This window comes from Chionomys nivalis, chromosome 1 (assembly GCF_950005125.1).
Source record: "Chionomys nivalis chromosome 1, mChiNiv1.1, whole genome shotgun sequence".
Taxonomy (NCBI): Eukaryota; Metazoa; Chordata; class Mammalia; order Rodentia; family Cricetidae; genus Chionomys; species Chionomys nivalis.
In genome coordinates, this window is record NC_080086.1 from 36,126,652 (window position 1) to 36,152,959 (window position 26,308).

The window sequence follows — 26,308 nt, forward strand, 5'->3', positions numbered from 1 at the left end:
CCGGCGTGTCCGCGGCACGGCTTAGTGGATTCTGGGGAAGGAGTCTGGCTCTAGAGAAAAACTGAATGTGGCTGGATTGACAGACACGCAGGCCAGGGCTTGTGTGTTCAGTGACTCTTGCAAGGTCGTGAGTGGGAGCAGTGCTCACTGGGCTAATCTGGGCACCACCCTCCCTCCTAAGGCTGGAGGATCAGGGCCGCTTCCCGTGTCAACTGTAGCTCTCTTCTGCACAGAATAGGTTTGTCAGGATGCTCTACTGAGAGCCACCAACATGGCTGGAAGCAGGACTCTAGACAGTCCACTGTGCTCAGCAGCAGGCAGGGGTTGTATTCTAGGCCTGTGGGCAAGAGAGGCCACAGGCTTCAAGCTGGGAGGCCATGGGGAGGGTGAGACTGGACTTAGAGAGAAGCAGGGAGGGAGGGTAGGCTGGTGTAGGGGATGAGGGTACAGGAGCACGCAATTCACTCCTAGAGCAAATGTACTGCTCCAAAGACAACTGTCGCAGAGGGAGGGAGGGAGGGAGGGAGGGAGGGAGGGAGGGAGGGAGGGGGGAGAGAGGTCCCTAGGGCCTGGTGGGCATACAGCAGCTGGATGAAGGGGATGAAGCACCCAGAGGATCACAAGAACAGGTCATGGAGACCTCGTCAGAGGGTCAGAGGATGGAAACTGGCTCTTCTGTGTTCCAAGTGCTCCATGGCTTGGTCGGAATGGGGACACGGGGACCTGTGTCTATAATTAGCCACAGTCCACCCTCTTTAGGACCTGTTTCTGCTTTTCCTGGAGCCTCTGGTTGGGAGTCACTTATCAGAACAGAAGGACTTAGAGCATCATTTTAAAAGTTTAATTGGGGGCCAGATGTGGTGGTACACATCTGTAGTCCCAGCACTCTGGAGGCAGAGAGGAACAGATCTACATGAGTTTGAGGCTAGCTTGGTCTACATAGCGAGTTCTAGGGCAGCCAGGGCTACACAGAGAAACCCTGTCTTGAAAAACAAACAAAGCCCCGCCCCCCCAAAAAAATCGAATTGGGATCTGGGAACCTGAGTTTCATCCCCGGGACAAGTTGTCGTCTGACCTCTGCAGGTGTGTACACACACACACACACACACTATATATATATATATATATATATATATATATATATATATATATATATATGGGGTAAAATAGATAATAAGGAGTGGAGGGGCACCAAATAGATTAGACATGTCTATGACTGGAGTCTACCAAGAAAGTGGCAAGGCTGCTTGGTGGCCTGATGTGGGAGGCCAGGAGAGGGTCCATGGTCTAGAAACTGTAGCACCTGGCCTGTCTAGTCCCTGTTCTTCTGTTCCTCCTTTCCCATTCTTTCCCCCTTCCCAATCTGTCTCTCCCCTCCCCCTCCCACCATCCCCTTCCCTCTTTCTGCCCCTCACCTGACTGTCCAGGCCGAGGAAGATGAGCATCATGAAGAACAAGGTGGCCCACAATGGGGAGAGGGGCATCATTGTTACAGCTTTGGGGTAGGCGATGAAAGCCAGTCCAGGACCTGGAGGGGAGGGAAAGAGGTCAGTCTTCCGGTGTTTCCATCTACAGGGACATGGCAGCGTTGCAGGCCACTGGACCCAGGTCCCACTCAGATCTCCTGTCTGGACTGTGCTGATGGTTCAGTGTTAGTATGGGCCTACAGAAAAGGGTGTCGCTGTGCAGAGGGCCAGGAGTATCTGACCCACAGATCTGTGTCTACTGCCAGCTACTTTCACATTGTTCAAATATTCTCCCCAGGACCAGACAGCAGCTGCGTCAGAGCGGAACAGTCTCCCTAAAGGTGGTTCTGAGAATAGTGAGACACCGCCAAGCAAAGAGTGCACAGCAGAAGGAATTGTTATGGAGAAACCCATAAGAGCCCAGTGTAAGTGTGCATCCCAGATTCTGAAAACATGTCCACATCACCACTACCATCAGGATACAGAGCATTCCTATTGCCTCTAGCTGCTCACCACCTCCACCCCACCTCCAAGGCATCCTGGGAATCACTGGTAGTGTTTTTAAAATGAGATTATTTTTAAGAGGTGTGTGTGTGTGTGTGTGTGTGTGTAAGCTTGTGTGTGCATCTGAAAGCCTGGAGGCCAGTAGGGGGTGTTAGATACCCTAAAGCTGGAGGCACAGGCGATTTTGCTACCTGAGGAATAGTTCATGAATTCGTGTCCCTAACCTCTAAGCCACCTCTCCAGCTTTTTTTTTTCTTTTTTTCTTTTTGTGCTGCTTAGGATGGAATTGCTGGGGGTGACAACCGCACACTTCATCTATGAAGTGCTGCTTTCAAATGCAGTCATGCCATTTTGTCATCTTAAAACAGCATTTGAGGCTCCATGTTCTTGCCAGCACTTGGTACTGTTATTATTTCAGGCTCAACAATGACTCTGCATTGTCCAATCACTTTGGTTTTAATCTGTGTTTCCGGGTAGCTTCGGTGCTTGCTATTCCCACAAATGTCCCCTTTATTGGTCCATTTTCTTTTTATTGGGTTAGAGCAGGATTTTTGTTGTTGTTGTTGTTAGATGGGAGGAAGGTAGGCATTGTGGACATTTCCTCTCAGGATATTATTTTTAAAAAATATTTATTTTTATTCTACACACAGGTGTTTTGCCTGCCTTCATGTCTGTGTGCAATGCCTAGAGAGGCCAGTAGAGGGCGATGGATCCTCTAGAGCTGGAGTTACACAAGGTTGTAATCAACCGCATGGGTGCTAGGAATTGAATTAGGTTCTTTTGCAAAGCAGCCAGTGCTCTAAACCATTGTGCCACCTCTCCAGCCCTTTTGTCTCTAATTTTTTCAAGTATTTAATTTTTCTCAACTATTTACTGCTAACAAATAAAAACTGAGCAATTTGTGTTTATGCTTGATCTCAGTTTAACCCAGCAATTCTCATGAAAAAAAAAATTCACAGAAGTGTCACGTGTCCTTCTCAGAGAAACATCAGCGTGGGCTGCTGATGTGACCCCATCCTTTAGGTAGGCTGGTGTTGGCACCATCTCCATGGTGAAGCAGTGACTTTCCTCTCCCAGGGGAGGAGCCCCTCTGGGTTACACAGGACCCTGCTCCTCTCAACCTTCCTCTGCGATCTCAACCTCCATCGGAGCTTTGCTTCTATAGTCATTGCTATGATGGTGCTCGCCTGAGGATGGATCTTCCTCTTTCCTTCCACACCCGTTCAGCTGGAGTCTGCAAAGTCACTCACAAGGTAATGTGTTTGTGCCCCTGTGGGCTCCTCAGTGTTCAGTCTTTTTCTCTGGGTTATGACACAGATGATCACTATTTCCTTTGCTGTTCAAGTTGTCCCAGCATTGGTCATTGCAGGCTCTTTCAGGTAGGTTCTGCATCCTTCTGATACATCCCTAGGCTTCTCTGGAGCGTAGCCTTATCTTCTTGGCTTCACTGTGTCTTGGTCTAGCCCTGGACCCGACTGCCTCTTTAAGGGTCCTGACTTCAGACAGTGATGTTTAGTAAATCCAGGTCTGAACATGGGTGTTGTCTGTTAACTGGAGTGTTATTGCAGATGGCCTCCTCAGCAATTCCTCTCTCCTGTGCAAGTCTATATGTTTCTATCCACACGTGGAAACCGGGAGTCTAAGCATACATGTCCCACGACTTTCAGTACAGTACATTCTAGGACCTGCTCCTCAGAGGAAAATAGCAGCCTCAGGATTTACACACGTTTATCAGTTTAGTCTACCCCAAAACCCATATTCCATTCAGTAGAATCTCTAGCTCAGATTCCTGTTCTGAACAAATTCACTACCGTTATTGCTTTGTTTTTTATCTTTAGCCTCCAGTACCCACACGGCACACCGTGTCTGTTCTCTGTGTTCCTTAGCACCCAGTGTGGCTACAGTGTGAGAACATCACCCAGGGTCAAGGCCAATAAGGGAGATACTCTGGGAAGCATTGTCCTTTCCTTCCCCAGCCCATCCTTGCCCCTTCCACCCTCCTCTCATCCTTTGCTGCCCTTCATGACAGGAGCCATTCTCTTTGATTTCCAGCCCTCTCTGTACCTCTTTTGCACGGTTGATGATGCACATTTTCTTGCACATTTGTCTTTCCCCATTGAGGGATAGAGAAGAACACCCATATTTACTTTTTAAACTGTTAAATACATACCTTTTGGGGAGCAAAGCCTCACTATCTTTGCCCAGGCTGGCATTGCCATCCTTCTGCCTCGGGCTTCCAAAAGTGAACCACCATGACCAGCTCTCTCCATATAACACTTTAAAAATACCCTACAACTGATATTTTCCTGATTACTTTTTTTAAATTTAAGATTATTTGTGTGTGTGTCTGTGTGCACATATACGTGCACCTATGTGAATTTATGTGACCACATGAGTTCAGTGCTCATGGAGGCCAGAAGGGGGCATCAGATACCCTGTGGCTACTGGTACAGGTAGTTATGAGCTGCCTGATGAGGGAATCAAACCTGGGTCCTCTGCAAGAACAGCAAACACTCCTAACTGAGCTATTTCTCCACCCCTTCCTGATAATTTTTAAATATACGTACATGATGTTATATTTTGTTAACATCGTTTTTCCAGTATCCATGGAGATATTAGTTTTTTGCTAATCTATGAATACAGTGCATACTATTAATGGAGTTCCTAACAATAAACCAACCTTGCATTATTCCTGCAATGTTTCTTTTTGGTCAAGACACATAAATCAGTTTATTTCCATGTTTCCCCACAGTGTTTACTACAGTGAGTTTTCTCTATTGGTTTGTTTCTATCCTTGTTATCTTGTATCTTCCTCTGGTTCTGTGTCAGGCACCACCACGCCTAGTTTTCATATCCAAATGTGCTTGTCAGGGTAGCAGTGTTGGAAGGTGGGTTTTTAGGAGGCAATTAAGTCTTGAAGAGGTGAATAGGTCAAGAGGATTAATGTCTGCCTGGGCGACTGGAGGATGGAGTGATTCTCATAGGCAAAGGTTAGAGAGGATCAACTCCTTTGTACCCCGCCTCTTTCTGTGCACCTGTCTCACTCTCTGTGCATTCTTGCTATATGATGCCTCCATCGTGTGGTGGAGCTGCGTAAGATACCATGACACCAGATCTTCCTTTCTCCAGAAACTATTATCAGCTTAAAATTACCCCATCTTAGGTATTCTGTTATAGGAAAAGAAAACGGCAACAACTGGAGTGTGTGGACTTGAAAGTTTTTTATATTTCACAGCCGATATGTGGAGGAGCATGATTCTTTACTAATTGGTGGAAAATTCCTATCCACCTTTTGTAGTAATGCTGTACACCCTTTCTTTTCTCCCTCTCTCCCTCTCTCTCTCCATCCATCTATCCATCCCATCCATCCATCCATCCATCCATCCATCCATCCATCTATCTACATTATATACACACATACTCACATAGTATATTTATACACATATGTGTATGTGTAATGCGTTAGGCATATGATTAAGTTTATGAGCATCATGGAAGTGCAGCAACTCTCAGGGGACAGAAGGCATATCAGATTTCCTGCACCTGACTGTGTGCATACATATGTGCATGTCTGTATGTGTATCTCTGTGTGTGTATTATATATGTATGGTACATGAATGTGTGCATGTGTGTGTGGAAGCCTGAAATGGATGCTGGGTGTCTTTACTTTCACTTTCATCTTTAGGGTACCTCACTGAACCTGAAACTCACTGATCTGGCTAGGCCTTCCAGCCAATGAGCTTCATGAATCTGCCTGTCTTCTCTCTCCTCCATCCAAGGCTGCAGTTATAGGCAAGGTCCTCCACACTCAGCTTTTTTCACTCTTGGGGTCTTGTGCTTGGGTGGTAAGTGATTTACCAACTGAGCCAGCCCAAAGCGTTTTAAATAAAAAATTACTTCTTTAAAAGATACAGAACTATTCAGTTTCCCCATTTCTCCTGTGTCAGTCTGAGTCCACTGCCTTTTAAAAATATATTCACCCATATAACCTGTGTGACCAAATCCAGGCGGAAGCTATTCACAGTGGTCCCTTGTGTTCATTATAGTCCTGGAGTTTGTAGATCTGCCTCTTCCTTCACTGTTCAAAAAGAATTAAAAACTTTTTATTTTACAATTGGGTGTGCACACATGTATGTTATGTATGTGAGAATACACGTAGTGGTCAGAGGACATCTTTGTGGAGTTAGTTCTTGTCTATCTTTATGTGGGTTCTAGGGATCAAATTCAGGTATTCAGCTTGTGTGACTAGTGCCTTTGTCCACTGAGTCGCATTTGACTCTGTGTTCCAGAACTTTTTTCTTTTAATGTTTTCAGGCTTTATATAGTTGAATGTGGCCCTGGACATTGCATATCAGGTGTAGACAGAAATTTCTGCTCTACCAGCCAGCTCCCAAATAACTACATAGAGACTTATTAATTATAAATGCTCAGCCAATAGCTTAGACTTATTACTAACTAGCTCTTATAACTTAATCCATATTTCTTATCTACATTCTACCATGTGGCTCGGTACCTTTCTTAACATTGCAAGTTCATCTTCATTCTCTCTGCATCTCCTGGTGACTCCACCCTCTTTCATCCCAGTGTTACCTCAGTCTGGCTCTTCTGCCTAACCACTTCCTGCCTAGCTATTGGCCAGTTGGTTCTTTATTAAACCAATGAAAACAGCCCATCTTCACAGTGTACAAAAGGATTATTACACAGCACTGGCCCCCTTTCATTGTTGATGGTAGTTGTGGTTTTGAATGAGAATTGCCCCCATGGGCTCATGCATTTGTACAGCTGGTTTCCAGTTGGTGGTGCTGCTATGGAGTGTTTTAGGAGGTACAGTCTTACTAGAGGAAATGCATCACCGGGGTGGGATCTGAGAGTTTATAGCCTTTCCCCCACTTCCTGCTGGCTTCTCTGCTTTCTAAAGGTGGTTAAAATGCTATCTCTCAGCTTCCTGCTCCTAATACCATGCCATGCCTTCCTGCCATGACGGACTTTCTATCCCTTGAAACTATAAGTCAAATAAACTCTTCCGTAAGTTGGTATAATAATAACATTTTATCCTAGCAATGGAAAAGTCACTAATACATTAGTGAATTGTATTTTAATTTTTTCCTTGGTAGTTTTGCCAAGGATTTATGACTTTTGTTCATCTTTTATAACAGAGCTCTTGGTTTTTTACAATATTCCCTTTTAATTGTAGGAATTCTCACTAATATTTCTCTGGTCCTACTTATCTTGGGTTTAATTTGTGTCCCAGTATGTCGCCTATTCTTGTAAATATTTCATGTTTGCTTGAAAAGAATTTTCCTTTGCGTTTGCTTGGTACAAAGGCGTATAAATGCCCCTGCAATGGACCGAGGAGCTAAGCACATGTGAGGTGTGTAAGGCAGCGCTCACCTCTGATGTCATCTAGTTTGACTCACCCTCCTTGAGGACCACCATATCTTCAATACTCAGGACTCACTGCACCTTCTCATTACAGTGTGCTTTCTTCAGAATCCAAGTGCCATGCAAGTCAAGGAGGGGTTGTCATGGTGAACCATCACCCTGATCACAGCTTGTTTGATTGAAACATAGCAACTATGCTTCGGGCTGTGACAGGTGTGATGGGCACAGAATGGAGCAAGTCCAATGCGAGTGATGACTGGGGGTGGTGGGTGGGGGGCAGGAAACAGAGTAGCCTGGGAAGTAAATGAAGGCTTTGGCTTCCCAGTGAGGAAGGTCAGGGCTTCCCCTGCCCTGAGAGACAAAGAAGAGACTGGCCACGTCCTGAGAAACAAACCCAGGACAGGAAGACTGCAGTGGCCACATTGTCCTCACCCCTTGGGAACCCCAGAAGCTTGGGCTTTCCACATCTCACCTCTGCAGACTTACCTGACTCTGCCACCTCAGCAATAGGCACTCCTTGCTCATATGCCATGAAGCCCAGGACGGAGAAGATGGCGAACCCAGCCACAAAGCTGGTGCCACTATTAAGACAGCAGAGCATGATACAGTCCCTGTGGGGAAGCAGTAAGAGGGGCCTGAGTCAGTGTGGGCAGAACAGGCAGCTGCCAGAACTTCCCCACCTGAGACGGGGGCATACTGCCGGGCGGGCAGAGAAGCATACGCTCTGACAGCATCTCTTCCCAAATGACGTGTCTGTGGTTCAGAGAGGGTGGATAGCTGGCCTACAGTCACACAGCTTCCCCTGCATCGCTAGAAAACAAGATAGGTCACAGGCAGAGGGTGTGGCAGAACGAGAGGAGTCTGGCTTTGTATGCCAAGAGGAGAAAGACTCAGGAGACAAACACTGCTCTGGCTACTGAGGAGAGAAAGATCAAAATAGCAGGAGGGGTCTATGTTCCCAGGGCACAAAGCTCAGAGGGTGAGAGAAGCCAGGTAAGTGACTAAGGATCATAGGCCTACATCCCTAGTAGCTTCCAGGGGAGAGGTTTTGTGATGACACCCATCCTGGCTGAGCAGGGGAGAAGTTTTGCGGTGACACCCATTTTGACTGAGCAAGGGAAAGGTTTTGTGGTGACACCCATCCTGGCTGAACAGGGGAGAAGTTTTGTGGTGACACCTATTCTGGCTGAGCGGGGGAAAGGCTTTATGGTGACACCCATCCTGGCTGAGCAGGGGAGAAATTTTGTGGTGGTAACACTCATTCTGACTGAGCAGGGGAAAGGTTCTGTGGCGGCACCCATCCTGGCTGAGCTCATTACCAAGCAATGCCCTGTATTCCGCTCTACTCAGGTTCTGCTCAGTGGGCCAGCTCCCAGAGGAGACCAATCAGAGCAGTTGCTTTGACTTGCTCTTGAGAGGTACTCACCAAATGGGAAGCACCAACATAAAGTCCCACTCAACGAGAAACCAGACAACAAGTGATGAACTTTATGAAGAAGAGGATGATGGCCCAGAGTCTTGGTCCACTCTACCACAGGCTCTAGAATTCAGCCTCTATAGTGCGGGCTCACAACTCAGATTAGGGAGCATGTCAGCGCCTTGCTCTGTGTGGGAGGTGCACTTGGGTGTTCCTGACCAATGGTGTCCCAGGGAAGAGTGGCATCATGGCCTTAGCTCCTGGCACAGGAGCTGGAGTTTAAAAGTCTCATTCCTATAGATACAGCCTCCTGCTGACACCACAGAGAATCTCCTTATATTCCATTAGACAAAAATCTGCCTTGGCCACCAATAGACTCAGTGATGGGGCTTGAGGCTGGAATGGTCTGGAGGGTGAGCCTCAGAGCTCCTGTGGCCTTGCGTTCTCTCAGCTAACACTCTGGCTCTCTTCCCACTCACATCCTGCACCCATCTCTAGTGCACTCTGGCTTACCCAGAACCTCTGCATCTCTCATGTGCAGGACTGAGAACCCTCCTTTCTCCCTCTTCTACCATGCTTTTTGTAATAGAACCAAAGGTAACCCACAATGGCCTTGGTAATGAAGGCACAGTTGGGAGAGCACTAGGCAAGGAGTTAGGAGCCTGGCTACGAATCTCCCTGGTCTTTGGGGCTGACCATGATGAAGCATTTGATAGCAGGGCCTCATGGGCTGGGATTTTTGTTTGGTTTTGTTTTGTTTTTCAAGACAGGGTTTCTCTGTATAGTCCTGGCTGTCTTGGAACTCACTCTGTAGACCAGGTTGACTTCAAACTCACAGAGATCACCTGCCTCCGCCTCCTGAATGCTAGAATTAAAGGCAAGGAGTGCCACCATACCCTGCTGTCACGAGCTGTTTCTAATCCCCAACCGGGGAACGGAATGGAACCTCCAGGTCCACTCAGCTGGATTTGGCCATGTGACCTCCTTTCACACGGTAAGGACATTAGCTGACCTGATTCAGACATTTGACTGGTATCTTCTTAACTGGACTTGTCTTCTATCATTCTTGTGAAAATTTCCCCCCACGGGAAGAACTCCCAAGGGAATGACTGTTCCTCTGAGCCTGAACCACAGGATGCACACGCAGAGAGCAGATTTGAGCCTGACCTGAAGCCGAGCCCACCCACACATAGCCAGGACAGTTTCCCTAGCCAACCTCAGCCCCGGAGTATGAACAGGAGTGCTCAGTCCCTGGGGCTGGGGCTATTTGTCATGAGCATTACCATGGCAGCAACGAGTGATTCAGGTCCCTTTAAAGACCTCTTCTGACACAATGAATGCCAGCTGAACCGCTAACCCTTTCTACTATCGAATGCCCCATTTGCTCGGTAAGAAACTCAGCCCAGTCCAGGAGGGGACCACATTATTCCTGAGGCAGCAGGGACCCACTTACACGTTACCTAGCATCGCCCTGTCCAAACTCCAGTCCAGGGGCCCTTTGCACAGTCCCGTTAAGCCTAAGCAGCTCTGACGTATCCAGCTGCAGGAATGGAAGGATCTGGACAGGAAGGCACCACTCCATGCTGGCTACCCTTCTGGATTTCTCCCGTCATGTTTAAGGTGCGTTGGTGTGCCCGTCCTGCGTTAGGTCCTCTGAATCCCGAGACTGGAGGTGAGGTCTCGTTGTCAGTTCCCAGTGAAATTATAGTTGGGAATCCAGACCTCTCAGATTCCCTTCCTGGGGCCTCAGTGACACTTCCTAAGAATCAAGGCTTCCCAGACTGGACTGTGGGTAGTCACCTTCAGCCACCATGTGGCTGGGGAAGGCAGACATCCCTTTCTGCAAATCCCAGCCCTCGCAGAGGCCTCTCAGACCACTTTCTTGTATTTGAGTTCTCAGGGATGTCTGGCCCCTTAAGCTCTGTATTCGGATGTCAGCCTCCACCTGTGAGCACACTCAGCCCCGTGAGGCTGGTCCCTGCCTGGCCAGGCTTTTCTAGCCCTCTCATGCCCTCCCCTACAGCTCCCTGCAACCTCTGGGAAGGCTTATGTAACCAGGGCTTTGAAGTCAGCGGAGGCTGAGCTGGGCTTGCATGAGCTCCAGAGGCAACTAAGCTGTCGGGAGAGGGGATTAATTGACTGCTGGGCAGACCTGTTTGCAGAACAATCTGGAAACAGATTTTTGCAGGCATCTGCTTTGTTCCACTGAGCGACAGGGAGAGGAGGGGAAATCCTGCCTGCTGAGCTCCCGCCAGCAGTGGATAGGGGCAGGTCCCTCTCTTAGCCCCACACCTGCCCAACGCTCTTCATTTTCAGGTTGTTGCTAGGTTGTTGGTTGCAAAAAACTCCACTGCATTCAACTTTACATGTATGGTCTAAGCCCCTGAACACATAATGCCACTATTATGGCTTCTAATTTAATAAATAATTTGTATATTTGATTTGGGGTTAAATAATACATAGACGATATCTGTACTAATTTGATTTTTCTTGCTGGGATGGGCCTGGGGGAGGGTTAGGATAGGGTCTCACTGTATCTTAGACTGGCCTGGAACTCATTATGTAGCCCAGGCTAATCTCGAACTCACAGCAATCCTGTTTCAGCCTCTTGCATGCTAATGTTGTGTGCTAATATGCCTGATTCTTCTGACTCTATTTTCTTTTTAATCATAAAAGCAACATATATCTAGAGTAAGTAAAGATATCTTTTCTGTATAGGAATCAAGAGAGGGGAAATCAGGCTTCCTAATGTGGTATTTTTAATAGTTTTCCCTTTCCTCCAGAAGTGTGAGCTGGTGTAGATTTTCACACGGTCCCACCAGTTACCCCCTTCTCTGTGGACTCGATTTTAGTTTTCTACCATCTTCTCACATCCCCAAATCAGCATTCAATCCCTTACTTTAGGATAGTTTCTCTTTGCGGCTAACTAGGATACAGGGTGGACACTTTCTCACTGGCTGTACTCATGGTGGTACCCCATCACAACTCCAGAGTCTCCTTCCTACAGAGGGAGCTTCTGGGTTCTCACAGTGTGATACTCTGTCCATCCACCAGCAAGTATCCACCTGTGTGTGCCAGGTACTGGGCTCTTAGGTGTAAGGAGTTCAACACAGTCGTTGCAGTCAGAGACCCCAGAGTGAGCTTATTCCCCACCCCCACCCTCACACGCACTACTACTGAGTGTCCCTGGCTCTCCATGGGCCTGTCTCATGGTGTGCTGAGTGTCCCTGGTCCTCTGTGGGCCTCAGCCTCATGGTGGCACTCAGACTACAGGTCTGTGAGGCTCTCAGCCTTGGTCACCTCCCTGCCTGGACTCTATGTATCAGGAGGTCAAGAGAACTGTGGGCCAAGGAGGGTCCAGCCACTCCAGGTGGGTCATAGACCTGCGAAAATCAACAGGAGGCAGGAACAGAGTCCTTGGTGTGGAAACACTTGGGCTGAGCCAGTTCGGTTCCCTACTAGCTGTGTGACCACGCACAACGTATTGTATATCTATCCATGCTGCACACGCTGTCACTGTGGTCCTCACTGAGGCTGTGGTGTGGATTTGCTGTGATTCAGGGCAGACTCTGCTTGCATGTGATAATTTCCCAGCTCTGCCCCTGTGATCCTGGGGGCAGGGCCGGGCTGATGAGCAGCTCTCCGTGTTCTGGGCCCTGCACTATGGACAGCTGTGAGGCTTTGGGAGCTGTGGCCGTCAGCTGGGCTCACCTGTAGCAGTTGTTGTTGTAGTTGTTGTAACTCCCCAGAGCGGTCAGGCAGCCCAGGCAGATGGCGTAGGAGAAAAAGATCTGCGTCCCAGCGTCCACCCACACCTGGAGGAGGGCACAAAAATGTGGGCATTGAGAGTCAGATGTGACGGGAGGGAGAGACCAATGGGGGAAGAGTGAGAATTAGATGTGGGAGGAGGGAGAGTCAGATGTGGGAGGAGGGAGAGTCAGATGTGGGAGGAGGGAGAGTCAGATGTGAGAGGAGGGAGAGTCAGATGTGGGAGGAGGGAGCTGGATCTCTGGATACTCACCCAAAAGAAATTCTGGGATAGGACTATCCAACTTCCTAACTTTTTTGGCAAATCCTATTAAAACATTTATATTTCTGGGACAACCTCATTAAAAAGAAATTTCCTTAATAAATTCTAGATTTTTCCAAAGGTTGTGGTTAGTAATCCACTACATAACAAGAATTTGGATGTTGAGCTGGGCCCATGTGCACAAGTGTGTAAGCTTAGCACTAAGAAGGTTAAGGCAGGGAGATCTCTGAAAGTTCAAGGTCAGTCTGTCTACTTAGTGACTAGGCTGGCCAGAGATACATAGCAAGACCTTGTCTCCAAAAAAATAAATAAGTAAATAAAACCAGGTGAAGTGGTGCACACCTTTATTCCCAGCACTTGGGAGGCAGAGGAAGGCAGATCTCTGTGAGTTCAAGGCCAGCCTGGTATTCAGAGTAAATTCAGGACAGCCAGAGCTACAGAGTGAGACCCTGTCCCCTCCCCACCAAAACAACAACAACAACAACAACAACAACAAAAAACACACCAAAAACAAAAACAAAGCAATCAATCAATCAAACAAAATTGTATTTGGATATTAAAGGCCCTGGCTCCAGCTACGGTATGATTTTGGAAAAATAACTTAACATCCTCAAGGCTAAATTTCCTCATCAGCTGTAGGAAAGGAAAGACCCTGTCAGCCTGCTGTGAGGCTGAGTGTACCAGGAGTGAGCTCTGGGCACAGGTCCTTCTAATACCACATCACACTTAAGTCCAAAAACACCCCCTTTTCTTGGTAATTGAAATTACCATGAAGACAAGGTCTCACAACTGTGCAGAGAAAGCGTAGACACAAGCTGATCCCAAGTACAGACCAGGGATGTGTGTGCCCACATATCTGTGCATGTGTGTGGATTCACTAGCTTATAGAATGGATTCCCTAATGCCAGCTTCCCCGGGGTGCAATCAGCCAGCAGCTTCTTAGTTACCAAAGTCCCCTCTGACTAAAATTCCTCTGGACAGCATGACCTCACTGCGGCAAGCACATGGACTTTTTAAGTACCCTCCCTTCCCCAGGCTCCAAGCTCAGCACCTAGAAGTCTCTAAGGAAAGCCACAGTTGAAACTCAAGCTGATTTTGGGCTGAGCATCCAGCGCCACCTGGAGACGAGACTCAGCACTGAACACAGACAGTAGCAGCCTTTATTAGGCACTTCTGGTATGCAAGGCACCTTGCTGAGCCTCTGCATTAAGACTGCCCTGGAATGTCAGCAGTCCTGGGCACCCCTATGCAGGGGGCACTTTTAGCCTGCTCCTAGAGCCAAGTAACCAAGAGGACAAGTGACCTGTCCAAGACCATGGAACTGGAGCGTGATGGGTAGAGCACACCCAGACTGACTTTTAGAGACACCAGCTTCAGCCTCCATGAGATTCAAAACCATCCCCTCATCTTTGTTCTTTATCTCTACCTCAGAACAGGACTCTCTTCTAAGTCCTATGATGGACGTCTGCCTAGCTGCTGTCATTGATGGGGAGTGACATGTGTCTTTCTTCTTGAGACACCTCTGACTGGGAAGTCATTTCTGAAGGTGAGAACTCATCTTTCCTGGTGTTTGATTCTGGGTCCCTCAGACCATAGTTTTCTCTTGCACACAGCAGTATTGCCCCATAGCCTTCCGACCCCCAAATCATCCCTATTCCAGGCATGATCCCTTCTCGAGGATTTGCACACATGGAACAGGGCATGGAACCCTGTCTGAGTCTGCTCATGTTTGTAAAAACATCCAATGGTAACATATGAGAAGTGTTTCTGACCCTGACAGGAGTGTCTGCTGACCTCTTCTAACCCAGGCTGCATAGCTTTAGAGTGAGAGTTAAGGAGAAACGCCATGAGAACATTCGTGTGTGTGTGTGTGTGTGTGTGTATGTGTGTGTAATTCTGGTTTATGAGGGGTATTTGGAAATAGAACACAAGAATGTTTGAAAAAAAGTCACAGGAATCATTATTTTGTATTTACTTAAAATTACACACATGCACGCACACACACACACACACACACACTGAGAGAGAGAGAGAGAGAGAGAGAGAGAGAGAGAGAGAGAGAGAGAGACTGTTTAGTTAAAATTATACCACTTGGAGTAACCCCTCAATTGCCATAGACTATCTAATAACAACCCCAATACAGCCATGGGAAGCCTCCTTTTGAGATGATGGTCAGATGAGTCCATGAACTTCCCCCCAAAATACAGAATATTGCCATAGCCCTTGGTGCCTTCTAGAAAGAGAAGGTACGACACCATTACTAAGGACACCACATAATTTGGACACAGGAGGAATTCGTCTGGATCTGACCTGGAAGCCTCCGTAAGGACCAGCTCTCCTGGTCTCCTGGTATCAGAGGAGCCATGCAAGCTGCCAATGAGAAAAAACAATCAATAGTTCTATCCAGCTGTGACACCAATAAACACAAACAATGATGAGAATAACAAGATATTCTGAAGGATGCAATGGCATGCATACCTTGGGGTGACCTACGGTTATCTAAGTGGACTTAAGGCCTGCTCAACAGGAGAGAACTTGTGACTGGCACTGCAAACCGAGTCATCTATGCACAGCTGGTGAGGCCGTGGGGTCCCAGAGGAGAACCAACCACGGTCACTATAAAGTGGTATGATTCCCAGCTCTTGTCAAAACACTTTTCCTTACTCCTACAGATAAGCACAGCTCTCACCTGTCATCTGAGAAGCTTCTTTTTTTGTAGCAGAGACCATCGCAGAGCCACAACAGAACAACTGACCGTGGGTACCTAGCCCGAGTGGATGCATCTACACAACACCCTTGCACCTAAGGCTCAGGAACGTCCTGGAAGAGGACATGGAAAGATTGTAAGAGCCAGAGGACCAAGACAGTGCTGTGAGATAGTGTCTTCTAAAAGACAGAACACAAAGTGGAGGTCGCAGGAAGAAAGGGGTGGCTATGATAAAAACACTGTATGAATTTCTCAAAGAATAAAAACATATTAAAAACGATAAACCCCCACGAAGCTCAAGAATCACTGCTGTGAATGGGGAGGCAGAGAGAGAGTGGTTGTGAAAAGGAAAAGGGATCTTCAAAGCAGCAGGAGCTTGAGGCTGCCTACACGTTGGCAGCAAGGGTCTAGCAGAGTAAAAATTGATGAATATTGAGAAGAGAGAATATATCATTAGTGCTGCATCCTGCATCAGTTTTCTCAAATGCCAGTCTCTCCCTGGTGAATTCCTTCTATACAGAAAAGCACGCAGACCCCAGGGAGAGGCAGAACATGGCCCAGATGCTGACTCGGGTGCAGAGTGCCCACTCCTGGCGCTGTCCTGTGAGATGCTTGGGGCTGACTGATCACAAGGGACTCACGCCTGTGGCTAATGGTCCTGAAAGTTCAGCATCCCACAGAACAGAGGGGAGAAGACCTCAGACTGGTGGAAAAGCCTGTTCAACCAGCCTTCTACCACAGTCCTCAACTCTGAGTTAGAAAAGCTCACAGAACTTCTTGCCCACATACCCTAATGATGTACATGCCCAAATCCATGCATGGGATTTTCACTTGCAATCAACTTTCTTGGAAGTTCAGCCCCCATCTCTTCCTTTTGAGTGGCTGGTATTTGCATTCTCCTTGGAAACTTACTCCTTGTAGCTACAAATATCCTCCATTGTGCTGGTCCCCTGGACCCGTTTCTCTCCACCTACCAGGTCCCACTCACTAGCTCCTGCAGCTTTCTGAGGCTTAATATTAATTACATACTCTTTGGCCTATTAGCTCAGGCTTCTTATTAACTAACTCTTACATCTTAAATTAACCCATTTCTATTATTTTATATTTTACCACAAAGCTCGTGGTTTGTTACCTACCTCTTACTTCTCGGGCCACTACATGGTGTCTGCCTGACTCTGCCTTCTTTCCTTCTCTATCTCTGCTTAGATTTCCCACCTTGCTATATTCTGCCCTGCCATAGGCCAAAGGAGCTTCTTTATCAACCAATGGTAATAAAACATATTCACAGAATACAGAGGGGAAATCCCACATCATTCCTTCCCAACTCAGGGTAGCCCATATCACAAACCTGGTCATGCTGGCTTTTACAGGAATGTGGAACTCTTCGAAACTCTGGACTAGAAAAGCAGTCGAATGTTGTAAGCAGAACTTAATGGGTCATGCTAGGCAACACTTGGAAGACTGTGTGCTAAGAGTTATGTGGACTGTGGAGGTTTCATGGGAGAACAACATTTGCATCTGGGCTAGAGACCATTTTTATAATACTTTGGCAAAAAAAAAAAATCTTATTTTTTTTTCTGCCCTTATCCTAAGAACTTGCCAGAAGCTAAATTTCAAAGCATTGGGCTAATTTCTTGGCAGGAAAATTTAAAGACAACTTAATATTGACTGTCATGTGGTTATTAGTTACTCGCATGCAGGTTACAATGAAAAAAAAAAGCCAACGGGGCAGAAAAAAATACAGTATAAGAGGAAAAGAACCCTGGCGAACTTGCTGTGACAGCCAAGGCATGTGTTGGAAGAGAGGCTGTGACTGCTGAGATTAGAACCATTAAGGAGAGGCCAGATCTGCACTGGAACACAGGGAAAGGTGCCCTCAGTAGGGAAAACTTGCCTAGAGTGCACAAGGCTTAGGGTCTTGTCCCAGCACTGCAAAAACAAAACAAAACCAGAAGATAGTAGTTTGAAAGTCTTTACCATAAAGAAATGACAAATATATTCAAGGATACAGAGATGCTTGACCTGATTTAAACATTGTATAATTTATACGTATATTAAATTACATAACACACACACATATTCTCCCACCAGCATACTCATTTTTACACTTTATGTATCAGTTTTAAAAACTCATTTTTTTTTTGGGGGGGGGGGATAGTGTCTTATGTAGCCCAGGTTGGCAGAGGGTAACTTCAAGTCCATGATCCTCCTGCCTCCACCTTCAAAGTGCTGGGATTACAGGTATCCAGCTAATGCAGTGGTGGACTCAAACCCAGGGCTTCATGCATTTTAGGCAAACACTCTCCTAGCTGAGCCACATTCCTAGTTCCAGTTGGAGATAAGTTTAACAGGATACAAGTTCAAGTCTCCCGTCCTAGTAGAAGACAGCCCTTCATTACTGCTTTAAATATGTCTCTTTAGGGACCTGTATTTATGTTGGGCCTTCTTTGCGTATTATTTATATGTAATGATTTTTCTCACATTTAAAAAATTACAATCGTTTGTTGGTTTATGTATTATTTGTTGTGTGTATGCATGTGTGGGTGTACATGTGTGCATTATGTCCCTGTAGTCAGGAAACAACTGAAGGAGATGTGTGTGTGTGTGTGTGTATGTGTGTGATTCTAAACTCTCCTCTCTCCATGTGAGTCCTGGGGATAAACCCAGGTTGTCAGGTTTAGTGTAAGTACCTTCCCCCACTAAACCACCTTGCCAGACATTTTTTTTTTTTTTTTTTTGCATTTTAAAGTATCTGTGACTTGATCTTTATTTTCCTCCTTACTAGGCTCTGTTACCTCCTGATATCATGGTTTCTTTCATTTCATTTAGTTACTTTTCTTTTGTGAGTGGCCAGCCCTTCCTGGTAGGCTGTCCCAGAATCTCTGTCTCTTTCAGTTGGCTCTGGGGTGCTGCAGGGTTGGGCTGTCCTGTGGCTGTAAATGTATTTACAGTACATTCTTCACCCATGGAAACCCTATTCTCATGGTTTTCTATCACAGCCATTTGTGATGTGGGACCATAATCCTCCTCTGCTGCCCTGCTGTAGCAGAGAGGGGATGTCGCTGTGCAGAGGGATGGCGATGGCCCAGGGGATATTTTCTAGCCTTTGTAGTTCTAGGGTTTCCTCTTTGGTGACTATCAGAGTCTTTAAAATGGTGGCGGTACCACTGATGCTTTCTGCAGCCATTGTTCCTTATTCCTTGCCCCACTCTTCTCCAAGATGTCCTTGGTCCCTCTCTGTCCTAGTCCCTGCCTGCTCAGACTGGCTTCTTCTTAAGGTCATGACTCTTGCCACTGGGCCTCACCTGCCCCTACCATCATCCTCTCCATTACCAGGGACCTGCATCCTGCATGGACCCTCTTGAGTTAGTCTAATATCCTTGGATCGACCACCAATTATCTGCCCTAGCATGGTCCTCTCCTCAGGGCAAGCGTTTGCGAGTTCCCTGGGCTTCCTGGTGTTCAGTCTGTAGCTTGCCTTTCCTCTTCTCCCTGCTCACACAGAATCCCCATGCTGTTGATGTTCTGGTTCATGCAGTCACCCTGCCAATCACTTTTTCTTATACTTTTCTGGCTTCTCTGTTGGGGTTAGGGACTCCGGGAAATTTTAATTTAATTTGAATGTGTATTTGATTGATTTTCTTTTGCTGTCTTGTCTCCTTGGTTCTGAAGATCATCTTTAGAAGGCAGGTTTGAATGTGGAGGTCACAGAAGAGTACATAGATTTGAGCAGACAGCAAAACAGTGCAATACTCCAACTCAGCATGGTTCTCTTCTAAGTGAGCTGGGGATTCTTGAGGTGATGGATAAAGTATTCATTTGGAAGTGCAAGTTCGAGACATCAGGAGATTCTCAGGAGACTGCTGTAAAGTCTAGGGCTAAACACAGAAGTCTGAGCTGAAGGTATAGAACTGAAAAGTCCCTGAATTTTTGCAGTAACTTAACACCTTTGACTCTGAATCCCAAACCTCCCCACTGGTCTCCCCATCTCCCACATTTGGAAAACTCATGTTGACATTAACTAATCTAGAAAATTAAAATGTTTTACTTAATGATTAATTTTTTATGTATGTGTATGTGTGTACCTGCTTGTCTGTGTGTTCATGACACACATGCAGTGCTCATGGAGGCAAGAAAGGGTGCTGGAGCCCTGGAACTATAGTCATAACTCTAGTGAGCCACCTGATGTGAGTGCTGGAAACCGAAGCCAGGTTCCGTGTAAGTGCAGCCAGTGTTCTTAACCAGTCATCTCTACAGCCCTGTTGTCAGCCTTCCTACTAAAGATACATGCATCTCGGGCATTGCAGCGCCCAGGCCAGGTTTCTTGAGAGGGTCCCAGGGAGAGTCATGGCATGCCTTCACATGGAGTCTGGGAGGTTCCTCACCTCAATAAATGGGGGCAGCAGATATGCCTGTGGCTAAGAAGATGCCATTGTGCCTGGCCACCAGCCTGGCCACTCTGTGTAGACAGGAACTAATGAGTTTGTCAGTGAGCTGCTGCCGTTGTCATGGTGAGGACTGCTGGACCACAAACGCGCACTGACTTCTGGGGGTTCAGCTAGACACCAGCCTATTTGTCACCTCCACGGAGCCAGGTGCAGCCTGTGCAGGGGCTCGCTTCCACCATGACATGACATGGTGACCCAAGCCTTTCCTGCCACCCCAATAACAGCTTCCTACAGTCTGTCGGCAGAGAGACAAGAACCTAGAAGTTTCCTCAGGAAATTTTCTGCGACCTGTGGGGACTGGTTCCTATCACTTCTGCCCAGGCCATGAGGTTCCGACACAAAGGCAAGGGAGTCTGGGAAGTGTTACCAAGAAGAGGGAATAAATGGCCAGCAGGCCACAACAAATTATCTTTAAGGCATTACCTCATCCCGTACTTCTTATGCTACTAGGAAGCATATATATATGATTAGAAGGAAGGAAGGAAGGAAGGAAGGAAGGAAGGAAGGAAGGAAGGAAGGAAGGAAGACAGGCAAGCATGGTGGCCCTGGAAGGATTTGAAAATCAAAGAAAAGAGCGACAAAGAAAACAGGAAAACAAAGATTCCTGACCCCTCCAAGGAGTTGGGGGGGGGGCTTCAGGAAGAGACTTGACTTAACATGGATCAAAGCAGACCAAGTTCTCAAGGCTTCCAGGCACAAATCTGAGGATTTGCATCTTGTTCTTGATGGATAAGTTCTGGCATTTCTGCTTTCACTGAAGAGGACCCATTGCAGGTCAAACAGCTCTTAAAGGAGCCTCAGGTCTGAGCCTGTGGCTTCCTGGGTCCATGTTTCAGAAGAAGGCAGGAGAGTCCGCTGGTCTTCAGCATGCACCTGGCATCCAGAGTTCCACAAAACGAATGGCCCTAGGTAAGTGGGTACCACACACATCAACCCCTCTGCTTGCATCTCCCAGGAGCAGCAGAGATGGAGGCTCCTAGAAGAAATGACTTCCGATCCCCGCCCCCTACACAAAATGAAGGGAAAACTAAACAAACTAAACAAACCCGGAGGACGCCGGGTCAGTGGAGGAGAGGATCCTCCCCATGTTCTGCAGGATGAATGGGGGGCGTGCTGGTCCTGCTGCAAGGGCAGCCCACATTCAGAGATTTTAGAGCACATTTGTGTGGGAACAGGAAAAGCCCTTCACAGCTTGTACAACAATTGGTTCCAAGGAGCCCTAGCACATGGGTCAGGGAGCTACCTGTCTGAATCCCAGTGGGACCCTTGGGATTCAGGAAGGATAGCTGTAGTCATGAGGACAAATTCTCTCCCCTACTCAGAGGCCACACTGCCACAGTCTATGGCCTAGTCGGCAGGGATAGTACTCCACAATTCACACTACAGCACTGAGTTTTGTACCTGCCCCTGGGGCTGGCACAGAGGGGTGATTAACCCACAGCATTTGGGGGCAGAGTTCTGTGAACAGGGAGGGACCGTGTCTTTCTTTTTCTCATACACACAAAGGATGAAATCAGGGTCCATGCCTAGGGAGTCAGAAATGGCATCCATAGGGGACACAGCAGCCTAGTCATAGTGTTAAATGAACCTAGGGGTTCAATGGACTTCACCCTTCCCCAGAACAGAGCAGAGAGAGACAGAGGTCAAGATCAGGGCTCTCACTGTATCCCTTCTCCTATAACACAGACACACTGACTGAGCTCTGAGAGTGAGGACCACAGTATGGACCACAATGTTGTGATAAGAGCGGCAGGGCTGCGTCCCCGGCACTCAGCTGCCCGCATGGCTAGCTTATGCCCCGAAATAATTACACGGAAACTGTATTCTTTTAATCACTGCTTGGCCCATTAGCTCCAGCCTCTTATTGGCTAGCTCTTACATATTGATCTAACCCATTTCTAATATTCTGTGTAGCACCACGAGCTGGCTTACCAGGAAAGATCTTAACCTGCGTCTGTCTGGAGTGGGAGAATCATGGCGACTCCCTAACTCGACTTCTTTCTCCCAGCATTTTGTTCTGTTTACTCCGCCTGTCTAATTTTCTGTCCTATCAGGGCCAAGCAGTTTTCTTTATTAATTAACCAATGAAAGCAACAGATAAATGCAAGACCCACCTCCATCACCACAATTCACCCAGATCCTCCAAGTAGAGACGAGGATGGAGAGGAAACAATATTTGTTAGAGACAGGCAGGTGAGGGAGCCAAGAGTGAGCTAAGAGCCAAAGAGGTATGCTTTTTGAAAGCGTGGTGTGGGTCACCACACAGAAACCCCCAGCCAGAATGGTCTAGGTCAGCAAAGAGCTCACTGCGGGTCAGCCAATGGCTGTGTTCAGAGTGGAATTTACGAAGGCACCAGTCATAACAGGTGTATGCTGACGGTGACCCTCGTCATCACAGTGGTTTCTAGGACACGAAGGCCTGGGAGAGTCATGTGGTGCATCCCAACTGCTCTCCCATCTCACCCTCACCATCGGAATTCTTCACGGGCAAGCTGGCAGCAAGCCACGAGAGAGAGGAGTTCTGACCACTCAGTTGTGGGGAAATGGACCCTGGAATATTTGGACTTGGGAACACATGGCTCTGGGGATAAAGCCTGGTGGGGAGCTTCTGTCAGGTGCCTCATTCTGAGCCTCACAGGGATTGGTGGACAGCGCAAAAGCTTTGGTGAGCAGATGAGGGTCAAGTTCTCACTCTTCTGCTGTCTTTCTGCGTGACCACAGGTAAGGGTCTTCATGTCTCTGGGCATCAGGTTTATCATTCATGAATGGCAGAAGAACAGAAGGTGTGTATCAGGGGAATTGGACACCTGCCCCTCACTCTGACGCTTTTTGTTAACTATGGTAAGGAAACAAACTCTCACGTCTTTTCTGACATCCAACCTTCCTCCATACTGCCCAGGTTTCTGAGACGCATCAACACTGCACAGATACACCTGTCGCCTTTGGTCACGAGTGCAGAATCCAGTGATGGGTGGGAAGAGCCAGGCTCTCCTGTTCCCAGGCTCCCTGCCTTCCCAATGCCCAGCAAAGATGATATGCGGAACCCGCCAAACACAACAGCGCATGCGGCCTTTGGCTTTTGGGTCTGAGAGCCAGGACAGGGCTTAGTGACCCACAACCTTTCTTGAACATTTCCTTTTTAAGACACACACACACACACACACACACACACACACACATGCTTGCATGCATGCACACAAACTTTTTTAGTGAAGTCCTCAATTGAAGCGAAAACATAACTTATATAGCCTGGCAGAAAAGGGCTGAATCGAAGTCTTTCTTTCCACCTTTTCTATTGGAAAGGAAGGCCTCTGAAAGGATTAAAAGTAGGTTAGGGGAAGAATGAAACAGCTGTGTTTCCAGTGTGTACCTGACAACGGCTTTTGTGGAAGTGAATAATTACATGAGAATCGCTTCCTTCCCACCTCTTTCTCAGCCTCCTCCGGGTTGCTAGGCGCCCTAGCTCCTTCTCTCTGCTAATGCCACATACAGAAGCAAATGAATACAGTATGGCCATTATGAGGGGCCTGGAGTCCAGGAGAAGGATTCAAATGCTCCTCCCTGGTGGCTTCGATGGGGAAGAAGGTTTGGGGGTGCTGACTTCGGATATATTTAAATGCTAATGTGCTGGGCTGGCTGGCCCGGCAGAGCCAGCAGGATGGTGGTGGTGGGAAGGGACAGGGGATCTTGGCTTGGCACCCCACTGGAAACATGTTCTGTTGCTTCTCGAGTGGGTGCCAAGCCCTTTCCTGAGCAGTTGGCCTTGGTCACCTCAGGACCTGCCAGTAAAGTGTCAGCAGGCTGAAGACTGAGCCGTGGGCAGTGAGGAGCTGGTTGGCTCGGTGTGTGGGGAGTTTGGGTGTGTAGGCTGACTCTGGTGGCCCGTGTGTGTGCAGTGGCGGACAAGGGTCACTGTGGCTGGACCTTTGCCCAGGATGTTGAGCGGATGTGTCTGAGGCACAGAAAGAAGAGGGAGGAGTGGATGGGTGGTAGATGGCACCAGGTACATGGCAGTGGCCTTTAGTGCCTTATGTACTAAAATCCTGGGGTCTGTGTACACTTCATGAGAGGTGCTGAGCCCTATTTTTCAAGGGCTCAGCAGAGAAGGTACAGATACAGGACCTTTCTCAGTTGGGCCTCCCCTAGGTTTGTTCATGAGTTCAGAGGTTCCTAATATTAAGCCAAGATCTTCCCCATCAGGGCGTCTTCTTTCTAGATAGTGCATTCCCATGCAGGACTTGGTATGCATACATAATCCCCACTGGCTCCCACTAAAAGCTACAGGTGCCCCCTACCACTGTGGACACCGAGCTAAATGACCTGCATCAAAGGTCCTTGGCAGGGTTCTGGGCTGGCAGCAGTAGCCCTCACCCACGGAGAGCACAAGGCCAGTGTGCACTGGACCAAGCCAAACTCTAGCTCCCAAGTCCAGCCCTGAGCTGGACTCTCTTGTGTCAGCCAAGCTGGCCCTGGGATGAAATTTTAGCCCCTCCCCCATGACCACATTCTTTCCTCCTATAACTGTGGAACTGATTCAAAGTCAGGGCTGTTTTGTGCTCTCTGAGGGCCATGGGCAGTATGGGGTCTCGTCTACAGAAAAGGCCCACTTGGGGTGGGAGGAGAGACAGAATACAACTACCCAGTGAAAGAGAGCCAGCCCACTTTGCTCTGTCTGCCTGTACACAGAGCAGAGACCTCCCAGCATGCCATTGTGTGTCTGCCTGAGCAAGGACCGAGCTCCTTGAGTGCATCCAGCCCTTCGTGCCCTGTCTGGACAGTTTTCAAGAGCAGTAGCCACCACTTCTTGAGACTCGTCACACAGGAACACAGTCCTGGAGGTCTATGCAGAATCCTAACTATAGGCCATGTGGGGAACCTTTTGGACTGGAAAGGCAGGGCATCTGGGTTCCACTCCAGATAGTCCCTGAAGTTCTTGTGTATTATCCCAAAGCTTTTCTTTCCCCCATTAGTCTTGGTTTCCTAATCCATAAAGTGAAGAAACCAGACAGTAATGATGACCAGTAAGTGACAAGCGTATCTCACTCTCACTGCTGCCCGTGACAGACATTACTAATCAACCACACTCTCTTCTGTCCTTAGTACAGCTATGATGAAGAGTGTCTGCCACTAGCTAGAGCTGGCAATGGAGCAAAATGCAGGAGATGATCGTCCAACCCTGGCATCTTAGGCAAGAAAGTAACAGATAATTCCTTGGGCCCATTACAGAAACAATGGTATGCTCCCAGAAATACACATTTTTAGTGGGTCACTAGTGTATGCATGGCCTGGAAGGCTGGAAGAAAGCAAGATGGCAAAGATGCAAAGGCCCAGAGATCGGGAAAGCTAGAATGGGACTGGAATTGCCCAGCAGGGGTACTTCCAAGCAAGGGGGTGAGTGTGGGGTCAGGTAGGCCTCCCAGAGTTCCCTGGAGTCCAGTCCACAGAGCAGGTACCAATTTATCAATGCATTTTTGGTTGAAAGTTGTTCAAAGTTACCAACCAGGAATGTGCCCATGGGACTCGCAGGGAGGCCACAGGGACAGACTACTCAATCCTGTGATGAACAGATTTCTGACACTGAGTGGGAAGTCCCTAAGGAGCCTCCTACAGATGACCCATGTTGGCTGGGGACTGCAGAAAGTCACAGGAGTCAATGAGCCTCCTCCCTGCCTGAGAGCCTAGACCAGGATGAGGCCCCGTAACTGGGTCCCATGAAGAAGCAGGTGATGGCATCTCTACACTGCTAAGTCTGGGCAGATGATCTGTGAGCTTACATTGCTCTCTGAGTCTGGGGAGATGATCTCTGAGCTCACACTGCTCTCCAAGTCTGGGGAGATGATCTCTGAGCTTCTCTGCCGCCGAGAAGCTGAATGGCTGCGGAGACTTTCTCAGTCATGTGTTCTGACCATTATCCAAGCAGCTTCCACGTAAGAGCATTCAGGAGTTGTCAGACCCTCAAGACCCTCTGCTCAGTGTAGCAGGTGTACAGGGCAAAGGAACTCAGGCAAACACCGGGCCTGGTGGACACAGGGTCTGTTAGACTGGGTGGGAACCTCAGCTCTTCTGGGAGACCTTGGAGAGGTCAGTTCTTGGAGCCTCAGTTTCTCTGTGTCGGTGACAGCACAGCCATGAGCTGTCAGGCTGCCCTCACAGTTCATGGCGGTGCTCACACAAAGGGCTCACAGGAAACACTGAGTGGCCAGAAAAGGTCACGACTATGTATCTTTAAAAAGGGCTGTTGAAGGGTCCAGGCCTGAGTGTGTAGTCTTGAGCTGAGGAAAAAGAAGAAAGTGTGTTCTAAGCCCTGCTTGGAGCTGTCCTTGTTCCCACCCCAGCCCTAGTTGTGGAGGCCAG

At 47.9% G+C, this 26,308-nt stretch overlaps 1 protein-coding gene across 1 annotated transcript in view; it reads right to left on the reverse strand.

Moving 5' to 3' along the window:
* The window catches only part of Slc6a11 (solute carrier family 6 member 11), a 120,889-nt gene that overhangs the window by 12,947 nt on the left and 81,634 nt on the right, over window positions 1–26,308 (reverse strand). The window contains exons 7-9 of the mRNA XM_057767061.1: window positions 12,481–12,584; window positions 7,839–7,963; window positions 1,416–1,528 (exon numbers count right to left, since the gene is read on the reverse strand). Coding sequence (XP_057623044.1) covers window positions 1,416–1,528; window positions 7,839–7,963; window positions 12,481–12,584 — 342 coding nt within the window. The remainder of the gene's footprint in view (window positions 1–1,415; window positions 1,529–7,838; window positions 7,964–12,480; window positions 12,585–26,308) is intronic.